Source organism: Lynx canadensis, chromosome C1 (genome assembly GCF_007474595.2).
Source record: "Lynx canadensis isolate LIC74 chromosome C1, mLynCan4.pri.v2, whole genome shotgun sequence".
NCBI lineage: Eukaryota > Metazoa > Chordata > Mammalia > Carnivora > Felidae > Lynx > Lynx canadensis.
This window is the reverse complement of record NC_044310.1, coordinates 189,250,023-189,273,233: the sequence shown is the minus strand read 5'-3', so window position 1 is coordinate 189,273,233 and position 23,211 is coordinate 189,250,023. Positions and strand designations below refer to the sequence as shown.

General features: G+C 38.7%; 1 protein-coding gene across 3 annotated transcripts in view; it reads right to left on the bottom strand.

Annotated features, from left to right (window-relative positions):
* Positions 1-9,180: 9,180 nt before the first annotated feature.
* The window catches only part of CD28 (CD28 molecule), a 35,335-nt gene continuing 21,304 nt past the window's right edge, over positions 9,181-23,211 (bottom strand). For 2 of the 3 annotated variants that reach the window (XM_030325313.1, XM_030325312.1), the window contains 3 exons: positions 21,616-21,972; positions 21,262-21,386; positions 9,181-15,908 (listed from right to left, as the gene is read on the bottom strand). In XM_030325313.1, the coding sequence (XP_030181173.1) occupies positions 15,780-15,908; positions 21,262-21,386; positions 21,616-21,972 (611 nt within the window). In that variant the 3' untranslated portion in view covers positions 9,181-15,779. Of the gene's footprint in view, positions 15,909-21,261; positions 21,387-21,615; positions 21,973-22,514; positions 22,537-23,211 lie in introns of those variants that run through there. The other variant, XM_030325314.1, reaches the window with a different exon arrangement.

Below are 23,211 nucleotides of genomic sequence, written 5' to 3'. Positions count from 1 at the left end.
AACTAAATGGGCATTACATGGTAGAATTGCAAAGTATGTAACATTTATAAAAATATTAATACCATTTACTCAAATCTTCAAAAGAAATTGATAAAACAATTTTATTTTATTTTATTTTATTTTATTTTATTTTATTTTATTTTATTTTATTTTTTGGAGGGAGGGAGTGCGCAGGCACGTGTGCATGTGTGTTTGTGCACACAGGCTAACAAGAGAGAGGCAGAGGAAGAGCGAGAGAATCCATGCTGACAGCGTGGAGTCTGATGGGGGGCTTGATCCCATGACCCTGGGATCATGACCTGAGCTGAAATCAAGAGATGGATGCCCAACTGACTGCGCCACCCAGGAGACCCTAAAACAATTTTATTTTAATAAATTTTTCCAATTGTCAAAAGAAAGCCTATGAGAATGACACTAACATGGTTGGAAAGAAAAATGTAGATAAGCCAGAATTTTTGGCCCAAAATACAGAGGTCACATATGATTCATTGTTTGTATTTGGCACTATATGAGATATGGCTTCAAATATGCTGAGAGTGAACTTTCTTTGAAAAAATTCAAAGATTATACACAATATTTTATGGACCTGTCAAAAGACAGAAATCCTCATGGAACAGATAGCAAATTTGACCTTACAACTGCTTTTGAGTACATGATGGGAATGTCAACTAAATACTGTTAAAGCAATTAGACTTAGCTTAGACAAGACAGAGAATCCATTAGAAGAATGAAGTGAAATAACAGAAGATCCTCAAATAAAAAACAAATTGTGGTTTTGTTAGAAAATGAAGTTACTTCTGTACTTGTTCTGGCTACAGTTATTTGTTATGGACTATTCCTTGTTATTTATTATAAAAAATAAATAGATATAAACATGGATATTTTCTTTTTAAAATAAATTGAAAGCACTTTTTATTTTAGAGTAAATTATTTTTCCAAATGAAGAGAAACTACATGTGCAAAATACAACAAAAGTGGCATTTTAATATAATATAAAGAAATGGATATGAAGAAGATTCACCTATAAGTAATCCTATAACAAATTTCTCTACAGACTATATTCTGACCATCTGAGATCAAGGCATCATCTCAATTGAGACAAAGAATTACAGTGAACACAGATAAGTTGTCCCATTCAACATTACAGTCAGTGATACACAAATTGTGTTTAAAGTCTTGATTATAACACATATGATTTTTGATGAAATAAAAACAAGAAAAATAGAATTATGACATAAGTATATGACAAATTCTTAAAACTCTTTGCTACAGTGTAACAATACAGAAAGTACACAAATCATACATGTACAGCTCAGTGAGTTTTCAGAGCAAATAACCAGCACCTAGTTCAAAAAACAGAGCATGATATGTGTCTTAATTTTATTGCTCATTCAGACACCTCAACCCACTAATGGAAGACCAGCCATATGTGATAATAGCAGAATTCAGCTGTAGTCCATAGTTTGCTCTGTCTTCACACTTATTTTTATATTTTGTCATCATGAAATTCATCTCAGTCGGGGAATAGAGCATATTTATTGACACTTTGTTGCCTTAATTTATGATGTTTAGGTATTTAGTACTTTATCTTGAGCTCCACGAAGATTAGGGCTTGGCCTGCCCATGACTTCAACTTTAAAAGGCCCTCTGTTCAAGACCTCCTTAATGCTTGGCACTCTCCAGGTCTAGGTATAGAGATGATTTACCTATGCATAATTTCTCCCCTTGTCCCCCCAGTCTAAATTTGTTTTATGCTGTTATTCTAGCTCATAAGCCTTATTCTTTTCTTCATAGCGCCTACCTCAGACTGTATGCATATTTTTGTAAGTTTATGTGTTACTGTTTATCTTCCACCTTTTTGAAAGTTCCAGGAGGAGGAAATTTGTCTGCTGCCATTATTTTATACCCAGCGTGTAGCTCATAGAAGACACTCAACAAATATGTGTTGAAGGAACAAATGAGAAAATGAATAAACTGTGGATGGATGCCTGACTCAAAAACCTATCTACTAGCCCAGGTCTGACTCTTGAGTGCCACAATTCTATGGCCAGCTGCCTCAGAAGGCATCTCTTCCTGGATTCCCAGAAACATGTCCAACTCAACATATCCAAAGTGAAATTCATCACCTTCCTTCCCTGCTAAAAATCACTGTCTCCTCCTACATCCGTGTCTTAGATTGCAAGTACCACCTGCTGTAGCACCAGTCAGCACCCAGAGAGCAACTCTCTCCCTCCCTCCAAAAACTCCTAGTCAGCCACCATCTTAACCTTCCCAAGCACCTTCCGCTAACCCCTCCCTCCATCCCACATTCTTGTTCCACTTACTATAGCAGCTACCAAACCACCCTTCACACACTAGCAAAATTACCTTTCTAAAATGCAAATCTAATTAGGTCCCCTGTGCTTAAAACTCTTCCAGAAAGTTGGGAGGGTAGGAGTTAGTGTAAATGAGCTAGATCTTCATCTTTCACTGTGGAAAGTATTTAAGTACCGTTAAGTTTAATAAATCAAGAAATATGAATATACACATATTTAGGGTTATGAAAATAAATAGAAACTGTAAAAAAATGAAGACTAGTACTGTAGCAGAGGGAACAAGGATGAGGAAGACTTTTAGTGTTTATTGTGTGGCTTTCCATAAGGTAAGGTTATTAATCATAAATTATAATAATTTAAAATGAAGATTTAAAAAATATATATATTTTATTAGCTTTCCAATGCCCTTGGGATAAACTCCAAATTTCTTGGCATGGGTCTGTCATAATATGAAGTCAGCCACACTGCTAGTCTCATCTCTTACATTCTCCGATATCAACCTGCTCTCCAGCCACTCTGAAATCATATGCTGAACTCCTCAAAGGCACCATGCTTGTGTTTTTGCACAAGCTGGTCTCTCTACCTGAAATGTAAATCTCTTCTCTGTGATCTGGTTAAGTCTCCCTTGTCCTTTAAGATTCAGCTGGTGTCACGTGTTCCACGAATACTTCCCTAAGTCTCCCCAACTCCTCCCATGCGTAGGTGGTGCCACACCCTTGAGCTCCAATAACTCCCTATGCCTTATTTATAATAGACCAAAAAAACATGGGACTGGTACTGTGTCTCCCACAACCCGGAAGCTTCCTGAGGACAGGGGTTATATCTAACTTCGGTGCCAAGTTCAGTGCAGGCGCAGAATGAGTATTTCGCAGATATTGATGAGGAGCTTGCATCTTCATCACTAAAATGAAGGAGTTACAAGCAAAAAGCTACTTTCCTTAAAGAGGTCCTACATTAAAAGGCAATAGTACAGCTGAAAACAAAATGGACAAAGAATGTGAGTAGATAGTTCACAAAAAATGAGATATGAACGACTCTTAACCATATGAAAAGATACTGAATCTGATTCACAAAAAAGGAAATGCAAATTAACTCAGTGATGAGATACCATTTTAAGCTACCAAATTGGCAAAGATCAAACTGTGATAAAACTGTGTTATTGGTAATAAATAGGATAGCAGGCTCTCTCGTACAAGGCTGATGGGAATATATATCAGTATGATCTCTATGCAAAGCAAATTGACAATATTTCTAAAAATTGAAAGTGCAAATACTCCCCCTCAAAGCAATTCTACTTCACACAAGTTTGAAAAGATATATATACAGTAACATTCATTCCAGTCCAGAGCCAGATCTGAAATTCCAGTCCACCATGATCTTTCACCTCTGAATTTGAATTGTATAACATTTAGTTGGAGCTTAGCATATACTGTTTATGTAAATCTCTTCTATTTACCCAACCAGATAGTAAATTTCTGAGATCAGGACTATGTGTTAAACCTCTCTGTCCTTCTCAGTGTCTATCACTATACTGAACATATGTGTGCTGTTTGCATTCTCTTCACATGACACAAGGCTTCCTCCAGGAAATCCCAAAGCTACTCTAGAAGTTAATGTGTCATCCCAAGGAAGATTGGTGTTACCTGAGTAGCCACAGCAGAAACTAAGAGATACTGAAGTAATCGGGGCTAAGCCTACTAAGCAAACCTACTTTGACCTTTTGGTAGGATTTCAGTAGAAGAAAAATGGGAGAGGTTTTTGTTTTGTTTTGTTTTTTAATTTTAAGCTGCTGGTCTAAATCAACAATGTAATTTTTTAATTATATTTTTAATAAAGTACATTTTGAATTTTTAAATTTAAGATATTTTTAAATATTTATTGTTTTACACCTACTATGACCTCTCTCTCTCTTATTGGTCCCCGGAGTTTAAGGAGCATTAAAAATAGTTTCAAACAGAGAGGGAGACAAAACATAAGAGACTCTTAGATAAAGAGAACAAACTGAGGGTTGATGGGGGGTGGGGAGGAGGAGAAAATGGGTGATGGGCATTGAGGAGGGCATTTGTTGGGATGAGCACTGGGTATTGTATATAAGTGATGAATCATAGGAATCTATTCGCGAAGCCAAGAGCACACTGTATACACTGTATGTTAGCTAACTTGACAATAAATTATATAGAAAGAAAGAAAGAAAGAAAGAAAGAAAGAAAGAAAGAAAGGAAAGAAAGAAAGAAAGAAAGAAAGAAAGAAAGAAAGAAAGAAAGAAAGAGAGTAGGGGGACCTGGGTGGCTCAGTCGGTTAAGCGTCTGACTTCAGCTCAGGTCATGATCTTCCGGTCTGTGAGTTTGAGTCCCGTACTGGGCTCTGTGCTTACAGCTCGGAGCCTGGAGCCTGCTTTGGATTCTGTGTCTCCCTCTCTCTCTGCCCCTCCCTCGCTCATGCTCTGTCTCTCAAAAATGAATAAATATTAAAAAAATTAAAAAAGAGAATGTGTCAGAAACTTCAGTTTTTGGCATGTTTATGTAACAGAAAACAATTATTGACAATAAAGGCATAAACAGGTAAAAAAGAGAAACAAACACAGGGATAAAAAGAGACTAGTCAGCTAGATTTTACTGGTGTGTAGTGTCCTACACTATAAGGAAGCAAACCAGTGTTCTTGTATTTCACATATATATTTAATTCAAACAAAAATAATATAAAAACAGGGAGGGGGACAAAATATAAGAGACTTTTAAATATGGAGAACATACAGGGTTACTGGAGGGGTTGTGGGAGGGGCGATGGGCTAAATGGGTAGGGGGCATTAAGGAATCTACTCCTGAAATCATTGTTGCACTATATGCTAACTAATTTGGGAGTAGATTAAAAAAGTAAAATAAAATAAAATAAAATAAAATAAAATAAAATAACATAAAATAAAATAAAATAAAATAAAAATATATGACTATAAGTTCCCCAGACTCCTTGTAGGAGGTGCTCCTTCTTATCAGTTAAGTCTTACTGATCTCTTGTGAGTTTCTTGTATCTTCAGCTATTCTGCAATCTACAACACCCCAATAGGCAGTGTGTTCAAGGCAGCAAGTTTCCCAAGTTTCCCATGTCAGCAGGTATGAATACTGTCGTAAGTATACATCTAGCATAACATTTAGTTATTCACAGTTACCAGAGACTAATTACTGAGCATGTCAATGAGACAAGATACTAGTGAGTCAAGTTCTGTGTATACCAAGTAATATAATCTGAGTGTTTATGAACATCAATAAGCATAAAGGAGTTACTAGTTAAATGCTTTAAGCTTCATGCAACAGAAAAGCCAACTCAAATGCCTTAAATGATAAAGTTATTTATTGTTTCACATGGCAAGAAGTTGAAGGAAGAACAGCTTCAGTGTTGGTTCATTCTACAGCTCAACGATGTCATCAGAACACAGGTTCCTCCTCTCTTCCCGCTCTGTGTATCTCTGCGTGTTCTTTTTGGGTTAACTCTCCTCTCCTCTCAGTCCTAAAATGACTGTTCCAGATGCCACTTACAGACACAACACTCTGTAGCAGGAAAGAGACTGTTTATTTCCACCGACCTCTTTTAAAGAGCCAGGAAAAAATTTCCCAGAGACCTCTTAGAACACACTGCCTTGGCTCTAGTTCAGAATGTTGTCACATGTCCATGCTTAAAGCAGTCACTAATGAGAAGATAGGACCACTATTCTGGCTTAAACCAATTATTACCCACTCCCTGGAACGCCGCAGAAGCACAATGGGGTAGATACATGAACACAATTAGAGTTCTGTTTGTTGCCAAGGAAGGGGAAATGGGTTTTGCTTCTGAATGTCTAAACAATGTCTGAAAATGTATATATTAATAGAATACATTTCGACAATCTATGAAATTCTAAATCTTTATCAGTAGTCCTCAATTTTCCCAAGTCTTTTCACAGTAGCTAGTTGATCTAATCTGTCAAAGGCCAAAACAGCTTGCATGCAGATATTTATCAAATGACAGATGTTCATTCATCCATCTATTTATTCATCCAATTAAGATGTGCTGAGTGGGGTACCTATGTGGTTCAGTCAGTTAAGCATCTGACTCTTGCTTTTGGCTCAGGTCATGATTTCATGGTTTGTGAGTTTAAGCCCCACATTGGGCTCTGTGCTGATACCGCTGAGCCTACTTGGGATTCTCTCTCTCTCTCTCTCTCTCTCTCTCTCTCTCTCTCTCTCCCCCGTCCCCCCCCCCCCCCGCCCTACCCGGCCATCTGCTGCACAGGCATGCTCTCACTCGCTCTCGCTCTCTCTCTCTTTAAAATTAAATTAAATTAAATTAAATTAAAACAAAATGTTAACAACAACAAAAAAAGATGTGCTGAACACGTATCATATTCAAGATAATAGTTCACCATGGAAGACTAAATAATGTAAAGTTTATGTCATCAAGAAGTTTATTATTTGGAAAATGATAAACTCTAAAAATGATGTAATAGTTTCTTGTGCTATAACATGAAGGTGCTTTTAAGATTAAATTCACACAAGAAATCCATAAGTTCCAAAAAGTTTTCAAGATTTCTGACCTAAAATGTATGAATAAAATTCATGATTTTCTTAAGAGAAAGTAATGGAAACCTTTATGATCAATTATTGAATTTAAGAGTTATAGGAAATTATAGATTTATTCAAATAATCCTTACTAAAAAATATCAAACATAAAATATTTATAGCTATAAAATAGGAATGTGGTGATGGGCAAAAACCCAAAGCAATGAATTTATTTGGGGACAATTATTTTGGCAGAGTTATAATCGGGAATATGATTATACGATACCTATTATAGATATCAGACTTGAAGTTATTTAGTCCAAGCCACTCATGTACTGAGAACTACAAAATAAGAATACATTCTGCCATTAACAGAAAAGTTCCAAGGACAGCCCAGGAAAGAACTCCAAACCTGGTGTTCTCCAGGGCACAGATTTTTTTCCTCTGAGATCTGAGCCAGGAAGTTTCTTCTCACATTACTCCTAAACCACCCTCCCCCCACCAAGAAGTATTTCAGAGAAAACCACCCAACGGAATTAAATTGTGCAGAAAAATAAATAAATAAATAAATAAATAATGCAGAAAAGAATAAAGAAGGGACCCAAGAGAGAAATTTTTATGGTATTAAGAACAATTCCACTTTTTTGGTTGATTGTTAACTCTTGCTCATCCTAGATAATTCCTGTTTTGAGAATGAGGACCTAATTTATTCTATAAGGAATGCAGTCACCAAGTAGCAGAAAGGCAAGCATTCTGTCAGGACCTCAGCAGTCCATATGTGTGGGCAGTAGAGAAAGGCACTCTCTGCAGGTGGACCTAGCTCTTGCAGGTGAGTAGCTTAAGGGGATCCAAAGGGATTTCAGCCCCCTCCACCCCCTTTGGCTAGGGGCCCTGTGCAGGGCACACAATACATAAATATACACAGTGGGCCTACATGACGGAAAAGAAAAATCTTGGAATTCCTGAGGCTGTTCATGTAGACCCAGAACTTGAATGCCATATACAAAGTCAGGATAAATTCATTCTGCCAGAATCTTTATTCATTACTGACATCCTAGACTATTGGCACAATGATCTTAATCATCTGACCTTTTAGAGGCAATTTCCTCATCTTGGCTGGACAGATCAGACTAAATGCTACATTTGGCTCTATTTTTAAATTGCCCAGATGGGTGTATGACTTGGGGTGCCCACATATGCTGGACTGCTTCCAGAGACTGTTCGTACCTTGGGTGTAACCAGCAGCTGTAGACAAGAGACATGAATGGAGATGAGAGAATGGTAACGGCCAGGTCAGTGTCCTTCTTATGTAAGTAAAACTGATTTTACCACTTCCCTGTGAAAGTTTGGATTCCAGGGGGTGGTCACTCTTGGTCCCCTATAAAATGGCAGCCAAGTGCAGATTGAAATCATGGATGATGGGCAGAAAGTAGGGGGCCAATTCTGAGACAGCTGCTTCTGATCTCTGCTGCACCTACCCCATGTTGGATTGGATTGTGCTACGTGTGGAAGAGTTCACCGTGAAAGTGGTCCTGTTCATTACACTAAACAAAGCCATATTTCTTGGCCCTACCTGCTGTGACTCAAAATTTGCTTTGTTTCTTTGGAGATTAAAAGGATTTGATGCTTAGAAAAGAGGAGAAAAGGCAAACTGGACTTGAGAGAAGAGTAACCACAATTCCTAAGATTTTTAGGCTTTTAGCAATAATGTACAGGGGACTGCATCATCATTCAAACAGCTTCTCCTCATCTTTACTTTTAATTTCCCATTTCTTCTACCTAAAATGACTTTCCCTCAGATGAAGTTTCTTCTTCCTTCTTGCATGATCCATGTCCTTCTTTCAAAACAGATGCTTAACATTCACCACTTCCAAGAAGCCTTTTTACACATCCAAACTGATTGCTTCCAGCCCTAAAAATGCAGATGGTGACTGGAACTCAAAGACATAATTGTAACTAAAATTGTGGTGTGGGTCTAAGTCAGCAAACTGCAGCCTGCAGGCCAAATGCAGCCCACAGCCTGCTTTTGAACAGCCCATAAGCTAAGAATGGATTTTACATGTATATGTGGTTGGGAAAAAAAATCAAAAGAATACTCATATTGTGTAACATATGAAAGTTACATGATATTCAAGTATCAATGTCTACAAATAAAGGTTTATTGGAATGCAGACATGCTCATTTGTTTACATATTGTCTATGGCTGCTTTTGCACTACAGTGGCAGAGTTGAATAGCTGCAAGAGACCATGTGGTTGCAAAGCCTAAAATATTTACTATCTGGCCCTTTCCAGAAAAAGTTTATCAATACCCCATCTAAGACATTAAAGGTGCTAGAAATGTTAAATAAGAACATCTCAAAGAAATAGATTTCAGGCAAACCAACAGAACAGAGGTTATCAAACAGCCACATGAAGGTCTGAGCCCATAATTAAGACTAAATGGTTACCAAGAGGAGGAGCGTGTTTAAAGAAGAAGGAAAAGGGCTATATAAAGTCTACCTTTTACATTTCGTAAGTGTGGAGATAATAATGTCCGTGTTGCTCACTGCCACATACCCAGTATCTACCCCATTTCTTAGAGCTGAGCAGGTGCTCGTTGAATAGTTATTGAACGAATGAATAGGAAGGAAGGAGGAAGAAGCATAAAACAAGTGAAACAAGAGTTGCACAGGGTTGGGAGTGAAAAAGGGTCCCAACAGCAATCTCAAGTTTGTCTATCCTTGCATAATATGCCACAGGTTCTCAAAAGTTAGAAGCTAACATACCATTTAGAAGCTAACATATCAATTGTTAATCTGTGCCCAGGAGACGAAAAAATGACCAAATGACTATAGTAATGGCCATGATCCCCATTCAAGCCCACCTTTCCACCCCTTCCTCAATCACCAGACACTTATATATTTAGTCCAGAGACAAAATTGAGACTTGAAGATTAACGAGGGGAAGGAAATCAAAGATAAAGCTCATGAAATAAACATCACCACTTGTTGATCTTTGATTAACTGGCTCTTCTTTCCGAAACAGGGCCTCTTTTTCTTTCTCTCTCTCTTTGCTTGCAGGTGACACCCACACATATCCTTCAGTGTTGGCAGAGATGCTCACTCAGATAACAACTGGAGTTCATGCTGCACATTTTCATCTTCATGTGTCATCATCACCAAGTAAAACCACAACTATAGGAAAACAAAGCTGTTTGCTGCTCTTCTGTTTCAACTGACATTTCCACCCAGCTCTCACAACTTGTTCTTTGGAGCCAGAGGAGTGTTTAAATCTGTCATCAAGACAGCACTATCAAGAGGCAATGTAAGGAGAATCTAGTCCACCCCTACTCTAGGATAAATTCACCCTTCTGTGACTTTTCGTCCCCTTGAATTCCTGGCACTCCAACACCTTTCACAATTTAATCAGGCAAACAGGATACGTAGCTGGTCTTTGGAAAGCATACATTCTGGCCTTTTGAGTAGTCTCAATAATGAGGTCAGCTTAGAAAAGACAAAATATTCTTGGATCACCTGTATTTCATCCCGAGCATTTTTCAAGTATGGAGCCCAAGTGTCCACACACCCTGAAAAGAACAAAAGAAATACCACAAAAGTGTACTACATTCTGCTCTGGACAGTGGTCTGGGTTTCTAAGTTGTGAGAGCCTGTGAATCTTCGAAGGGAAAGCATCCATTCATTTGGGATGCCATCAGAGACAGTGGAGAGATCCACCCATGCAGATTTGTTCCTTAAGAACCAAACTTCTGAGTACCACTGACGAAAAGTCAAGAGTGAGGCAGTGCCTCAACTTAGGAGACACAAATAAGTTACCAAACAAGGGTCTTGTAATGACTCTCAGACCATTCCAGTTGCTGCTGCCGGTGTGGTGGTTTGGCCTCCATTATGATGGATCTAGAAGTTTCTTTGATTTTTCTCACTCATCCATTATCTCTGTTACAGGCAAGATGAGAGAGGAGAAAGGATACTGCTTAAAAAAATCCATATTTTTTATCAGACTAGAGAAAAAAAGGTAATTCAGGGCTGTGAGCAATTATATCATTCAATAGTTATGTAGTTAGAACATGGTGGGAGATCTGTTAGGTAAAGTTATTAAGTTTGCATTTGATTTCACTTTGAACTTGGGTTTCAAGGTGCTAGAACCTTTTTACATAACTAGGTTACACTATTTTTATTAGCCCAATAAAGGAGCACTTATTGAGCAGATACATTTAATGGCTGATTTTTACCAGTCTTGTCCCTTTCTGATTGAATTGGTTCGTCCAATTGAATTCATGAGTGATTAGCTAAGTTCAGGGTTTTTTGGAGTAGGAGGATGCATATAAACTCATCTTTTTCAAGTTTACCTTTATTAAATTTAATGAGCTCCACTTCAACAAAGAAGAGTCACTTTGGAGAAGAACTCATGGTACACCTATCTAACGTCAGGCCACCTTCAAAGAAGAGTTTGCAATTAAATAAATAGGAGCCGCTATGTAAATTATCAGACAAGCTCTGTGTCTCTTTTTCAAGGGCCTTCCCCTACCTGCAAGATGATAGCCGTGTGTGTGTGTGCGTGTGCGTGTGTGTGTGTCTGGTGATTAACATATCTGATTTGAATTTTCAATTTACTAAAAGTGCCACTATTTTGTTTGTTGTTGGTCTTTTATTTTTAAACTGTTACAAGCCATTAGAGTGTTCAGTTATGAGCATGACAGATAAAGAAGCTGAAATTATCTATCCCCAGCATTCTCATCTGTGAGCTCTTTTTGAATCATAGCCAGGCAAGGCATTTATAGAATTTGCTGGGGTCAAAAAAAAAAAAAAAAAAAAGAGAGAGAAATGAGTAGCAGTTCATAGTGAGATGGGATTTTAACTACCAAGGCAACAGTGTTAGAAGTCTCAGTCTAAAGTCATGTTTAAAACATGGTCGATACTCTGTTAAGAGTAAATTTGGGAACTACAATGGAAAAGCAACTTACTCTTGTCTGTGGCTTATTTAGCATGACCTTTTAAGATGATTCTAACAGTATTGGTTTTCATCACTGCACAAAAATTTCTAAAATGTGAATGAACTTCTATCTATCAGGTTTTCTTTCATCAAGTTTGGCTGTGTATTATATATGTTTTACCTCCTGTTTCACTGATAAAATGGATTTTTGAACTTATTAATAGAAAAGTAGAAAACAGAGCTGACTCTCTCCTTCTCAGAGTATGATTAGTACATTTAAGCTGACCATTACTACATAAGGTGTATGCAGTTCATTCATTTAATCAATAAATATACATTTCATTCCAGGTACTTTTCTAGGCACTGGGGATATGGCAATAAACAAAGCAGACAAAGTTCCATCCCTCATGAATCTTACATTCTACTTTGGGGAAACAAACAATAAACAAATAAATAAGTTTTTAAAAATCTTGCATAAGAGATGGTGAAATGCTATGGTAACAAGGCAACCAAGGAAAGTATATAGGGTTGGTGGGGCAAGTGGGGGTATTAACTAGGGCAGAAAGTAACATTTGAGCAGAGGCCTGAAGGAAATGAGGGAGCAAGCCAGATAGATAGCAGAAGAGAACATTCCAGACAAAGGAAAGAGTATGTGTAAAAGCCCCGAGATGGAAACATGCCTGTGATGTTTGAGGAGAAATATGTTGGAAAGTATGCATATACCTCTAGGAGAGATTTCCTGAGCTTCAAATGTGCTTAGAGTGAGAAGTCACTCAGCCCAGGACTTGAGAAAATCCTTGCCACTGTCCTTGACTTGGGTCAATTACAGGTCTACAGCAGTGATGACCCTAGTTCTGGGTCCATCACTGCCACCATCTCTAACCTCCAGAATGCATTTGAACTTAACACTTTGGGGTCAGTCCCCAGGTGGGCTGTGGCTCTTATCCAGCAGAGCAAAAAGCTGAAATGAGGGATCTAACATCCATTTAACCATCAACATCTCCATTAAATTAGCCATGATAACTAGTGGATCCGTTAGTTAACCCAAGGGACTGATGGGGTCAAGACTAAAGTTTGATGTCTCTCGTAGAACATTCACATCACACAAAATGCACAGCCTGACATCTCAAAGATCTAAACCATTGGTCTGATGAGAAATTGTGACTAAAGCCAAGTAAACAAACCAGGAGTGTACCTTGCTTGAAATAAAACTACTATCTGAACGTTTGGGTTTTTTTTTAAAAAGCTAAACTGGAGATTTACTTTAAAAGATTTATCCCACACCATTTTTAAATAGCAAGTTTTCTCCAGATTCATGGCCAAAACTGAAGCATACCTGCTTTGAAAGACAAATACTAAAGCATAAATTTAAAAACAGGTACGTGACAGTTCAGTAATTTTACCACTGAGTACACAGAACATAATGTACACTTGGTCTCTTTAAACTGGCATGCTTAGTCCAACATAAGTGAGTTCACAATCAAAAATTATAGAAATACTGTTAACTATGAGACTGTTACAATAATAGCAGCAAATGGCATTATTTTCTTCATAATTACCTTATGTGAAACTGTAAAAGCATTGCTCCAACCACTGTTTTTAAACCATTTCTTGGCTCATACTAATAATGAAAATGGACTTCCCTGTTAACATTTCTACTTTGGCTCTGTTCAGAGTGAGTAAGAGAAATCTAAAGTGTGATTCATCTTTAGTAGACCTATTTTTCCCATCAGAAAATAAAACCATTTTTTTTACCAAAGATCAAATCTTTCCATTTTTGAAATTTATGTTTTGACATTGCCCTTTCTAAAAATTCTCTAGCTCTATCATTTTCAAATCCAATCCAGTCACTTGGATTAAAGAACTCTGTGTGCCAAGAGGCTGGCAATGCAGCACACGTGCCAGTAAAAATTCAGTTTTTGTCACCCAAGTACTAGCGAGTTTGACCTTCTTTGGGTTAATTATATTCATGGAATGGAAGCCCATTTCAAAGTCAACTGAAGTACAATATTTTCTGTCTGAAATCATAGGATTCCTATCCCTCCCCACATCACACACACAAAAAAAAAATTAAAGAAGACTTCTTTCTATACATAAAAGTGGGGGGCAGAATGCTGTACATTTCATTACAAGCTAAAATATTCCAAAACAGGAAAATGGCAGAAGTTAAGAGATTCTCAAATTTTATAGCACCTTATCCCTGGGTAGTGGGTTTAAATTTGTGTTACAATATTCTTCCCCTTCTCGGGGCATTTCCCAGTTTAATCTTTATACATAATTTATATGGCAATAATAATAATAGCTAACATTATTTGTCAGGTATGGTACTAAGCATCAGGGACAAGCATGAAAAAAGGACAAATTTGGGCCATGCCCTGATGGAGATTATAGTCTAGGGACAGAGCAGTACATCACTGGTCCAGTACATTATGATCATTACCTCCATTTTATAGTTGAAAAGCCAGAGTCTTAGAAAGTCAGCAACTTGCCTGAGGCCAGCTAGTAATGGGACTTGGACAAGATCTATTTCATCTGCTTCTACAACCTAGACTCCTCTAACGTCTGAATAAATCGAGGCACTGAACAAATTGTAAAGGCAGCAGTAAAGCTCTTCTTCAAGGTCCGCAGGCATACTCCATTTGACCCAAACCGGAGGCAGAAAAATATCTGTGCTCATTACAAGGTCAGGCTTTACAGGGTCAGGCTTTGTTGAGTATCTTGAGAACTTTGATGTGGACTCAAAAGACATACTCCAAAATACTTTTCCATGTCATTGGACCTCCAGAGTAAACACACAGCTGAACCCACAGAGTTCTGGAGCGCTGAGCCCTAAAGCACATAAAGTCTCTGTAAAGGAGTTCTTGCCACATTTCCTTTTGCCTGTTGTCTTCTGGAAATCTTCCACCAGATGCCAGCCACTCCCTGAGCACACTGGCAAGAGTCGCATCATTCCCTTCTATTCTCCTCCTTTAGAAGAAGCATCTTGGGACTCATCCTCCATATACCCTAATGAGTACTAACACCCCTTTTTCACAGTATGATTGCTGCTCTGGATACGCTTTCAGCATCCCACTTTAGATTTCTGCACAGATAACAAAGAGACCAACCCAGCAAATCTGAAATATATGGAACAGAAAAGCCCCCTCTATGATGTGACTGGAATGATCTGCTAAAGAAATAACACTTCATAGTATTCAAATAATTTTGACATCGGGTGGTTTCATTTCCTGACACATTCTTCTGTGGTTTGGGGGAACTGCTTTATTCTTTTCAAATCATATTGTCAATACTACATTGAATTCCCATTGCAGGGAGTAAGAAGAGCGAGACTGCTTCAAATTGCTTTGAAGGTATTCCACTGGTCCAAAGGACTAAATATGACCAGAATTCAAAAAAACAAAAAAACAAAAAACACAATGTCTATATCTTTCTTAACCAAAAGTATTAAATAGGAACTAGTGGCTCATTTCATGAATGAGAGACAGTGTTTTAATGATTTTAAAAATATGAAGTCTCCCCCCTCCCCCACCCTTACCTACCCCCACCCTAAACCCCTCTTTAACCAAAAGGAATGGTTTTGTAACCTTTCTTCTCCATCTAAAAAGTCCTTCCATATGACACTCCACTTGGCCACAGTGTTCAGGTGAGTGAGATGAAAAAGAAGTGAAATGGAAAACAGATTTCAAGGCTAACAGAATCCACTGGCTTTTTGTTCTCTACTGTAACCTCTTGATCAAGTCAATAAATACATGGTAAGTTGAAATTTGGGTCATGGCACTACAAGATAGAGCCTGCCACAGCAATATTCCTTAACTTCATTTCAGAGCCTCAAAATGTTATTTGGTCTAGTCATTCAAGAAACATTGGCATCGTTGGCCTAATAGGAGCCCCTAATGGGAGCTGGTGGCCGGCTGAAGACGAGGCAGTTTTTTCCTATCCAGAGCAGTTGTGTTGAGCAGGTGAAGCGCTGCCAGCCGGCTTGCATCTGGATAGGCGTCCATGTCAGGAACGGTATGCCGCAAAGTCGCGTGCTGGGGCGTAGGGTTGGTAGTGCCTTCGGGTGGGCCCTGGCCTCCGGGGGGTCATGTTCATATAGTCACTCTGAAGGATCCTACTCCTCTTGGTCTTCATCTGCAGAAAAGACAAACATCACTGTGAAGGGGGCGGGGGCACAGAAAGAGACGTCACGGGAGGAGCTCTAAGACTTGGGAGCAACTATTCAGAACATAGACTGTCAAATGAAGCTGAATACACCTGACTTCATTGAGCGCCTTGGACCTGGATAGTGACTAATCAAACCTAATTACTTTGGACTCTTCCAAATTGCGAAATCGGAATCAAAGAACGTATTTTAGATAAATGTACCCATGTTACTCTTAATACAATCATTTGATCTGAATTCCAAAAGCATATCTAATTAACGTATCCTTTGTTGATATGTAAATACTCTTTAAGGCCCTTCCTCCTATGAAAAGGTTGAGCTTCTCCACTACAATCTTCTTACGTTAGTCATTTGGTTAACAAGCTGTTTTTCCTTAAGTAATCCAAGAGAACCTTAGATTCTGAAATGATCATAAAATTAATAGCAGTGGAGTCCAAATTAGTGGAGAGTTATGGTTCTAGACAACTACTTACATTCCTATTCTTTTATATGCACGTACATTTCTGTAAAGACAATAGTGTCCTTCATCTCTGTTCCTCAGACTCTGCTCCTTCTTCCCCTTTCTATCAGGGGTAAGGGAAGAAAGTAGGGGCAATCCTAAACCCAGAGCAAGAGCATACTTGCCATAAATCTTAGCAAAGTTTTGATTGGGCATTAGGAGCATCTTTTCTGAACCAACGTGATGGTAAAATTTACATATTTGATAAAAGTCCCATAAAAATTCTAGAAATAGAAAGCTACCCAGATTTCTGAATGCAGAATTCTCTATTATGAAAAAACAAAATGTCTATTTCTTGGCACCTAGGCCTGGTGCATAAGTAGATATATTGCATGTGAATGGAATGAACACTTGAATAAATACGTAAGCAAGTGACTTCTGCCCTGGCCTATTTCCATGCACTCCTCCATGAACCATTCATACCTTCGTTGTCAAATGGGCAGGAGCAAGTGTTGAAGGTTGGAAAAATACTGACTCCCACATTACCAAATACAGCTAACATGTTTTCAGTTCTCACCATTTGAATTCTCAGCCACATTCTACACTAATGATTATTCTCTCCTTTTTGAAACACTCTTCCATTTGCCTTCTGTGAGACGGTACCATCCTGGTTTTCATCCTACCTGTCTGGCTACTCCTTGCCTGCCTCCCTTGCAAGCTCATCCTTCTTTAAGTAGTCATTCAATGTGAGTTCCCCATAGACTTCTACTCACTCCTTCCTCTCTCTCTCTAGGCAATCTCATCCCCATTTGCAACTATTCACCCAAATTTATATCTCTGACCTAGACCTCAAAGGCACTTAAAACTCAACATGTCCAAAAGGAAACTCAAGAGCCTCCCCTAAAGTCTGGTCCTCTCTCATTGTTGCTGATCTCAGCGGGTGATATTACCATATATACGGTTGCCCAAACCAGACGACCTAAGCCTCATTCTTGACACAACCAGCTCCCTATCCCCTGTTCCAGGGGACATTTGACAATGTCTGAAGATATTTTGGGTTGTCGCATCTAGGAAGAATGCTATGGCACCTAGTGGGTAGAGGCCAGAGATGCTGCTGAATACCCTCTGATGCACAGGGCAGCCCCCTACAACAAAGAATTATCCAGCCCAAAATGTCAATAGTGCCAAGACTGATAAATCATGATCGAAGGAGTCTGATCGTGAAAATGCATGGAGTGAAAGGGAAGTAATGGATACAAAATATGTGACCAAATTTAGAATGAATATTATTGGATTGCTTGTCCCTTCCTTTTTGCTCATACCCAGAGATGACTGATGATTTGAGCCTGGGAGCCTGGAAGGATGCTGCTCCATCCATGATATAAGACAAGACAGTAGGAGAAGTAGATTTGTAAGAGAAGGTTACAAATTCAGCTTTGGTGATTTGGGACTTGAATGATGGATGAATGATCCGGCTGAAACTAAGAAGACCATAACATTAAACAGACATAATTGGGAGACTCATTCAAGAGAAGTAGCCATGGAAACCAAGTGGGTGAGGGAAGCTGCTCTTCAAACATCTTGGCTCTACATCCTTTCTATAAATGAAAGACTAGAGTTCTCTTGGGCACAAGGTTATGACACGGCAGGAGTAAGGGCAAGGAAACGTCTGCCCCCAAATAAATGTGGAAGGCTGCTAATGATACCCTGGCAAGAATTTTAGCTCTCACTGCAGCTCTGAGGACTTCCCTTGACAGACTCCCAATGGCAGCCTTTGCCTTCAGACACCCAAATAAAACTATAGCTGGCCCCAATAATGAAGATGTCTTGAGTCTGAGGCTCTCCAGGTTGCACAAAGACTATGAAAGATCTGCTCAATTGGCTCCCATGCTTACCCTCATGCTGTTATCATATAGTGGACTTAGTCCACTTAGCCATAAACATAAAAGCGGGATGGAAATGACACGTGCATGGCTGGGAACACCATACAGAACCCGTAGTGTCCAGCTGCATCTAGCACATGCCTATATGTGTGGGGAGTATTTGCCTTATGTGTCTGTGTGACTGGGTCATCTATTCTGCCCCTTCACCAATCCGCTGTGTCTGCTAAAGATGTGTGACTTCACAATCTATCTTCCCTTGCCCTTCCTCCACTCCCACTCTTACCTCCTTATTTCCTCAAAACAACAGCAAGACAAAAGACAGTTCGCTTAAAGACACAGTCTTCAAGAACACACTGAATTTAAAGGCAGATACTACCTATCCACATACTATCTACGTTCCCTACATTGTGATTGATAGTGGAGAAGACCATGTTTTTTAAAAGGCTCCTTTAAGAAAGAGAATAGGTTTTACCATTCAGCTGAGTGAATGGTGGATTGAGTGACAGTAACAGGTGCTGTTCTGCAGCAGCCTGGCAGAGGATAGCTCTTTATTTATTCAAATGTCAGCAACAGGTCAAGAACAGAGATAGAATGTGCAGCTGCTCCCAGAGACCCACTCAACCTACAACTGCCTACGGTAGCACATCACAAGCACTCAGGAAGTTCCGGGAAAACAGCAGCTACACCAAGGCACAATGTAGACCAGTCAAAAATAGGATCCCAGAATAGGACCCAGGAAATGGCTGAACTCTAGGGATCCCTAATGCCCTGTCTAGCTTAGCAAGTTGGTGGTTGCTTAGATAGTAACAGCAGCAAGAAAGATGAGCCAAAGGTAAAAATGCTGTATTATTCTACAAAATATACATATATATTTATTTCACACCCTTTTGGTCAGAGAGTATAAAGATCCAGGTTGAGATGCAAATAAAGAGTTCTTATTGGACAACCTGACTACAAGAGACCACAGGATATAAGATTATGCCAACAACTGGCTCTTCCTAATTCACGGGGAACCTATGAACTAGAATAAGACTAAAATAAGTTTTATCAAGACAAAGCAAGTAGTGCTACTAAAGAAAAGCCCATAGCATCTATGATGTTTCCAATTTGAAAGTAAACTGTTTAAATTCACTGAAAAGGAGAAGCAGGCTTTGTTCCTCTGGGCAGTCCCAGTCACTGAGCCTGGAATTAGTGCCTGATAATAGTAACTGATATTCTAATGCGTATTTACAATAAGTTTTAAATGATGAGCAGCACCCTTCTGACCACTGAAAGTTAAAGTAATTCTCAAAACTACCTCCTGGGAAGCTGGTAAATTACATTGACCTAAGTCAGCATATTATAGGGGAGCACCTGTCTTGGAGATGTACCCAAAAAGCCGCTGCACCTATATTTTAGATTAAGACATTGAAATTCCTAAGGGATAAAAATAAGGACTAAGGTTCTACATTCTAAATCATTGGCAAGTACCACAGAGGTTCAAAAGTGGGAAGGTGCCTTGTATGAAAACACCAAGATCCAGAAAGATGAGGGACTCAACTGACATCAGAGGAAGAATTTAGGCAATTTTCTCTACATAAAAAGCTCTCAGGGTTGGGCAACTTAGAGAAGGCAAGACAGGTAAATATCAACTTGATATCTAGTATAAAGGATTTCCAGGAAAAAGTAGCCACTTTGTTCCCTACCCTGCAGAAGGTACAGATTAGGCAACAGGCAGCTTAGCAAATGTCCATCTGCCCTTAGAATCTCTCACAATGCATGTGGGGAATGGGAAGGATGGAGAGGCAAACTTTGGTAATAGGCCAATGAAGTTTAAAAGGATCTCGGGCTGCATCTATCATTGACATGACCATGAACCCGGGGATGCCCTCCTCACCTCCACCTACCACCACCACCCCAGCACTATAACAATGCTATAGTAAATAGGATGATTCCACTTGTCATGGTTTTCACTGACCCATGTGTAGATTAGTTAAGTGTGTGGAATATGCCTTAAAGACCTTTATGGGGGTTATCAATTCAACAATCTGACAAGCACTCATTAAGCATTAAATATGCTTAATACCAGATGGATGGTGAATATCAAGAGAAATAGTCCTTTGTCCTTGAGGAGTAACATTTCTTATTGAAGACATGACTCATACATGCGTCTGACTTATAGAAAAAAATTCAAAGACAACATGGAATCAAAGCAGGAGATACTCTGTCCCACACCATGTACATGATAATGGGAGGTTTCTGAGTAAGGGCAAAGACCCTTTGGTAAGGGAGTCCCAATTTAACAGTAGATACAGTCATCAAGATATGTTCAAAACTTCAATTTTGAAGAAGGTAAAGAAAAATATGCCAAGTTTGTTACTTGAACATTTGCACAAGTTGGTAAACTCTAATTCAGTGCTGAGAGCTCAGAAAAGTCTAACTCCCATTATAGTTTCATAATGACAGCAACCATACTTGGCCTCACAAAATTCAACTGCTTCAGAGGAGATAAAAATATGACTCAGATAAACAGACCTAGTTTCTTTGCTAGGTTTGAATGCAGAATGCATAATTTCAGTAGCCAAATTTCTCACAATTTTTGACCCTGAACCAAAATTGTTCATTGGTTTCATTGCCTAGATTCCCAAGTTGCTTAGATTCTTATACATATATGTATATTAAAGCTATTTTACGTGTCATAATGATATTGCAAAATGGGGAGAAGAAAAGTACCTGGCCCTAAGACTCCCAACCATCACCCGTAATATACCCATTTAGCTTCTTATTCTGCCTGGCCACCTAATTAATGCCTTCTAAAAACTAGAATTCACATTAGGTTTTCATCTCCAATACAGTTGAAAGCTAAAAGAGAGCCTACTCAAACCTAGCAGGGAAATAATAGCAACAATAGTAACAATCACATGCTAAACAGAAAATAAACCACACAGGCACAGTTTTTGAACATGTTCAGATTACATGTGTAGTGGAAAAGGTACACAAAAGCAGTGTTGCTTCTCTTACCCAGCAAGCACCAAGAGCCACTGTTGCTAGCAAGCTATAGAAACCTAGGATTCCACCAACCACCACCAGTGCCCAAAATGGCTTGGAAGATTCAGGAGACAGCTGAGCTGGACAAAGATGTTTCTCTGAAAAATAGAATAGAGTGGGTTAAATGACATGGGAATGGCACTTGAGTACATTTCCTTCCTTCTGAACATTATGGAAGAATGGGAGATGAATCAAAATATGCAAAATATCACTAGCTTAGAATGTGCAGACTTCCTCTTTGGGAAGTCACTGATCATGACCTAGTTTTCAAGACTGCCATTGAAAACCATTACTTTAGAGTGGTGCACTGGTAGAGTTGCGTGTTACCTTTCACGTGGATAATGGTCCCATTGCTCTTCTCATTGTCTATGTAAGGAGGTGGATACATGACTTCAATTTTGCAGAAGTAAATATCCGTTTGGTTAACAAACAAATTTCGGAGGTAGAATGTCACTGTTTCATTGCCCAATTTCCCATCGCAGTCGAATCCTGTACTTGAGTAGAACTGAGGCTGATGGGAGTAATTTCCATTCACAACGCAGACTTCCACAGCACTATCTACTCCCTTATAAAGGGATGCCCGGAACTCCTTTGAGAAGAGGTTGTGAGTGTACTTGCAGCTAAGGTTGACCTCATTGTTGTACACCACAAGCCTGGGCAACTGCTTCACCAAAATCTTGTTTTCTGAAGGAGGAAAAATCATTTGCTTAGAACAAGGTCATGAGGACTTTTTTATCCCCCTGAAATCAAGATATATTAATGAACAAAATAAACAGATCTCCAGCAAAGGCTTTCTCTTGGCAGAAGAAGATGCAAGAACTCTTCGGAAGACAATACACTGAGAGTTTAAAAGTTTACATTTTTATATTATTTCCATCCTTCTTAGAATGGGACAATGGAGAATGTTTTCACTTGGAGGGCAGAAGGTGGCCTCCTTTTGGCATTGAGCACCACACCTATGCGTTTGGAATTTTTGAATCTTGACTAAGATTCCAAAGATGTTAATCATGTTTAATTTTGTTATTTTCCTGATTGAGTGGGATACTTAGAAATGGCTTGTAACACCTGACATAGATACACAAATAGATTTGTCTTTAAGTTGTGATGCAGGTTTTTGTGAAGGAATTAAAATGTTTTGAGTCATTTGACTTTATTGGGATGAAGAGTAAGAAGGATGAAGTAGGATAAAGAGTAAGAGAAAACATAACCCAAGGAGTTTAACTTACCTTCCATGGCATATTCTGAGAGAAGCCTTCTCAAGAACTTCACATATTTGTTCCCTTAAATCACAGAAGATAGAAGAGATATACAAGAGTTCCCCCTCTTTGCCATTTTTCTACCTTTATGCTATTCCAGTAAATGATCAAAGAATCTGGAGACCATCTAGTTCAATCTTTTCACTTTTAAAGCAAAGAACCTGAAGCTAGGGGTTATAACCTACATGTAGAAGAGACCATATCCATCCCATCTTACTTCCCACTATATCCCCATTGCCTGGAACACAACTATATATATATATATATATATATATATATATATATATATATAATGACTGTTTAAGGCCTAGAAATAATAGATGATTTGTCTATCACTAAACACATGATGAGCAAAGCTAAGACTAAAAAACCCAAGTAAACTACAATAACCTGAGAAATAGACCACTTAAGCATTAAGAATCAACTTTGCAAAGTTCTCTAAATTTTCCATTATTCTAAAACAATGAATTGCTTTGTGTCTCTGACTCAAACTTTAATAAGAACCAAACATTTTTGCCATTATTTTGGGGTATGCTAATAATTGTCTACCTATTTTCATTTTCTTTAAAAAAAAATGTTAGGGGTGCCTGGGTGGCTCAGTTGGTTAAGCGTCCGACTTTGGCTCAGGTCATGATCTCATGGTCCATGAGTTCAAGGCTGACATCAG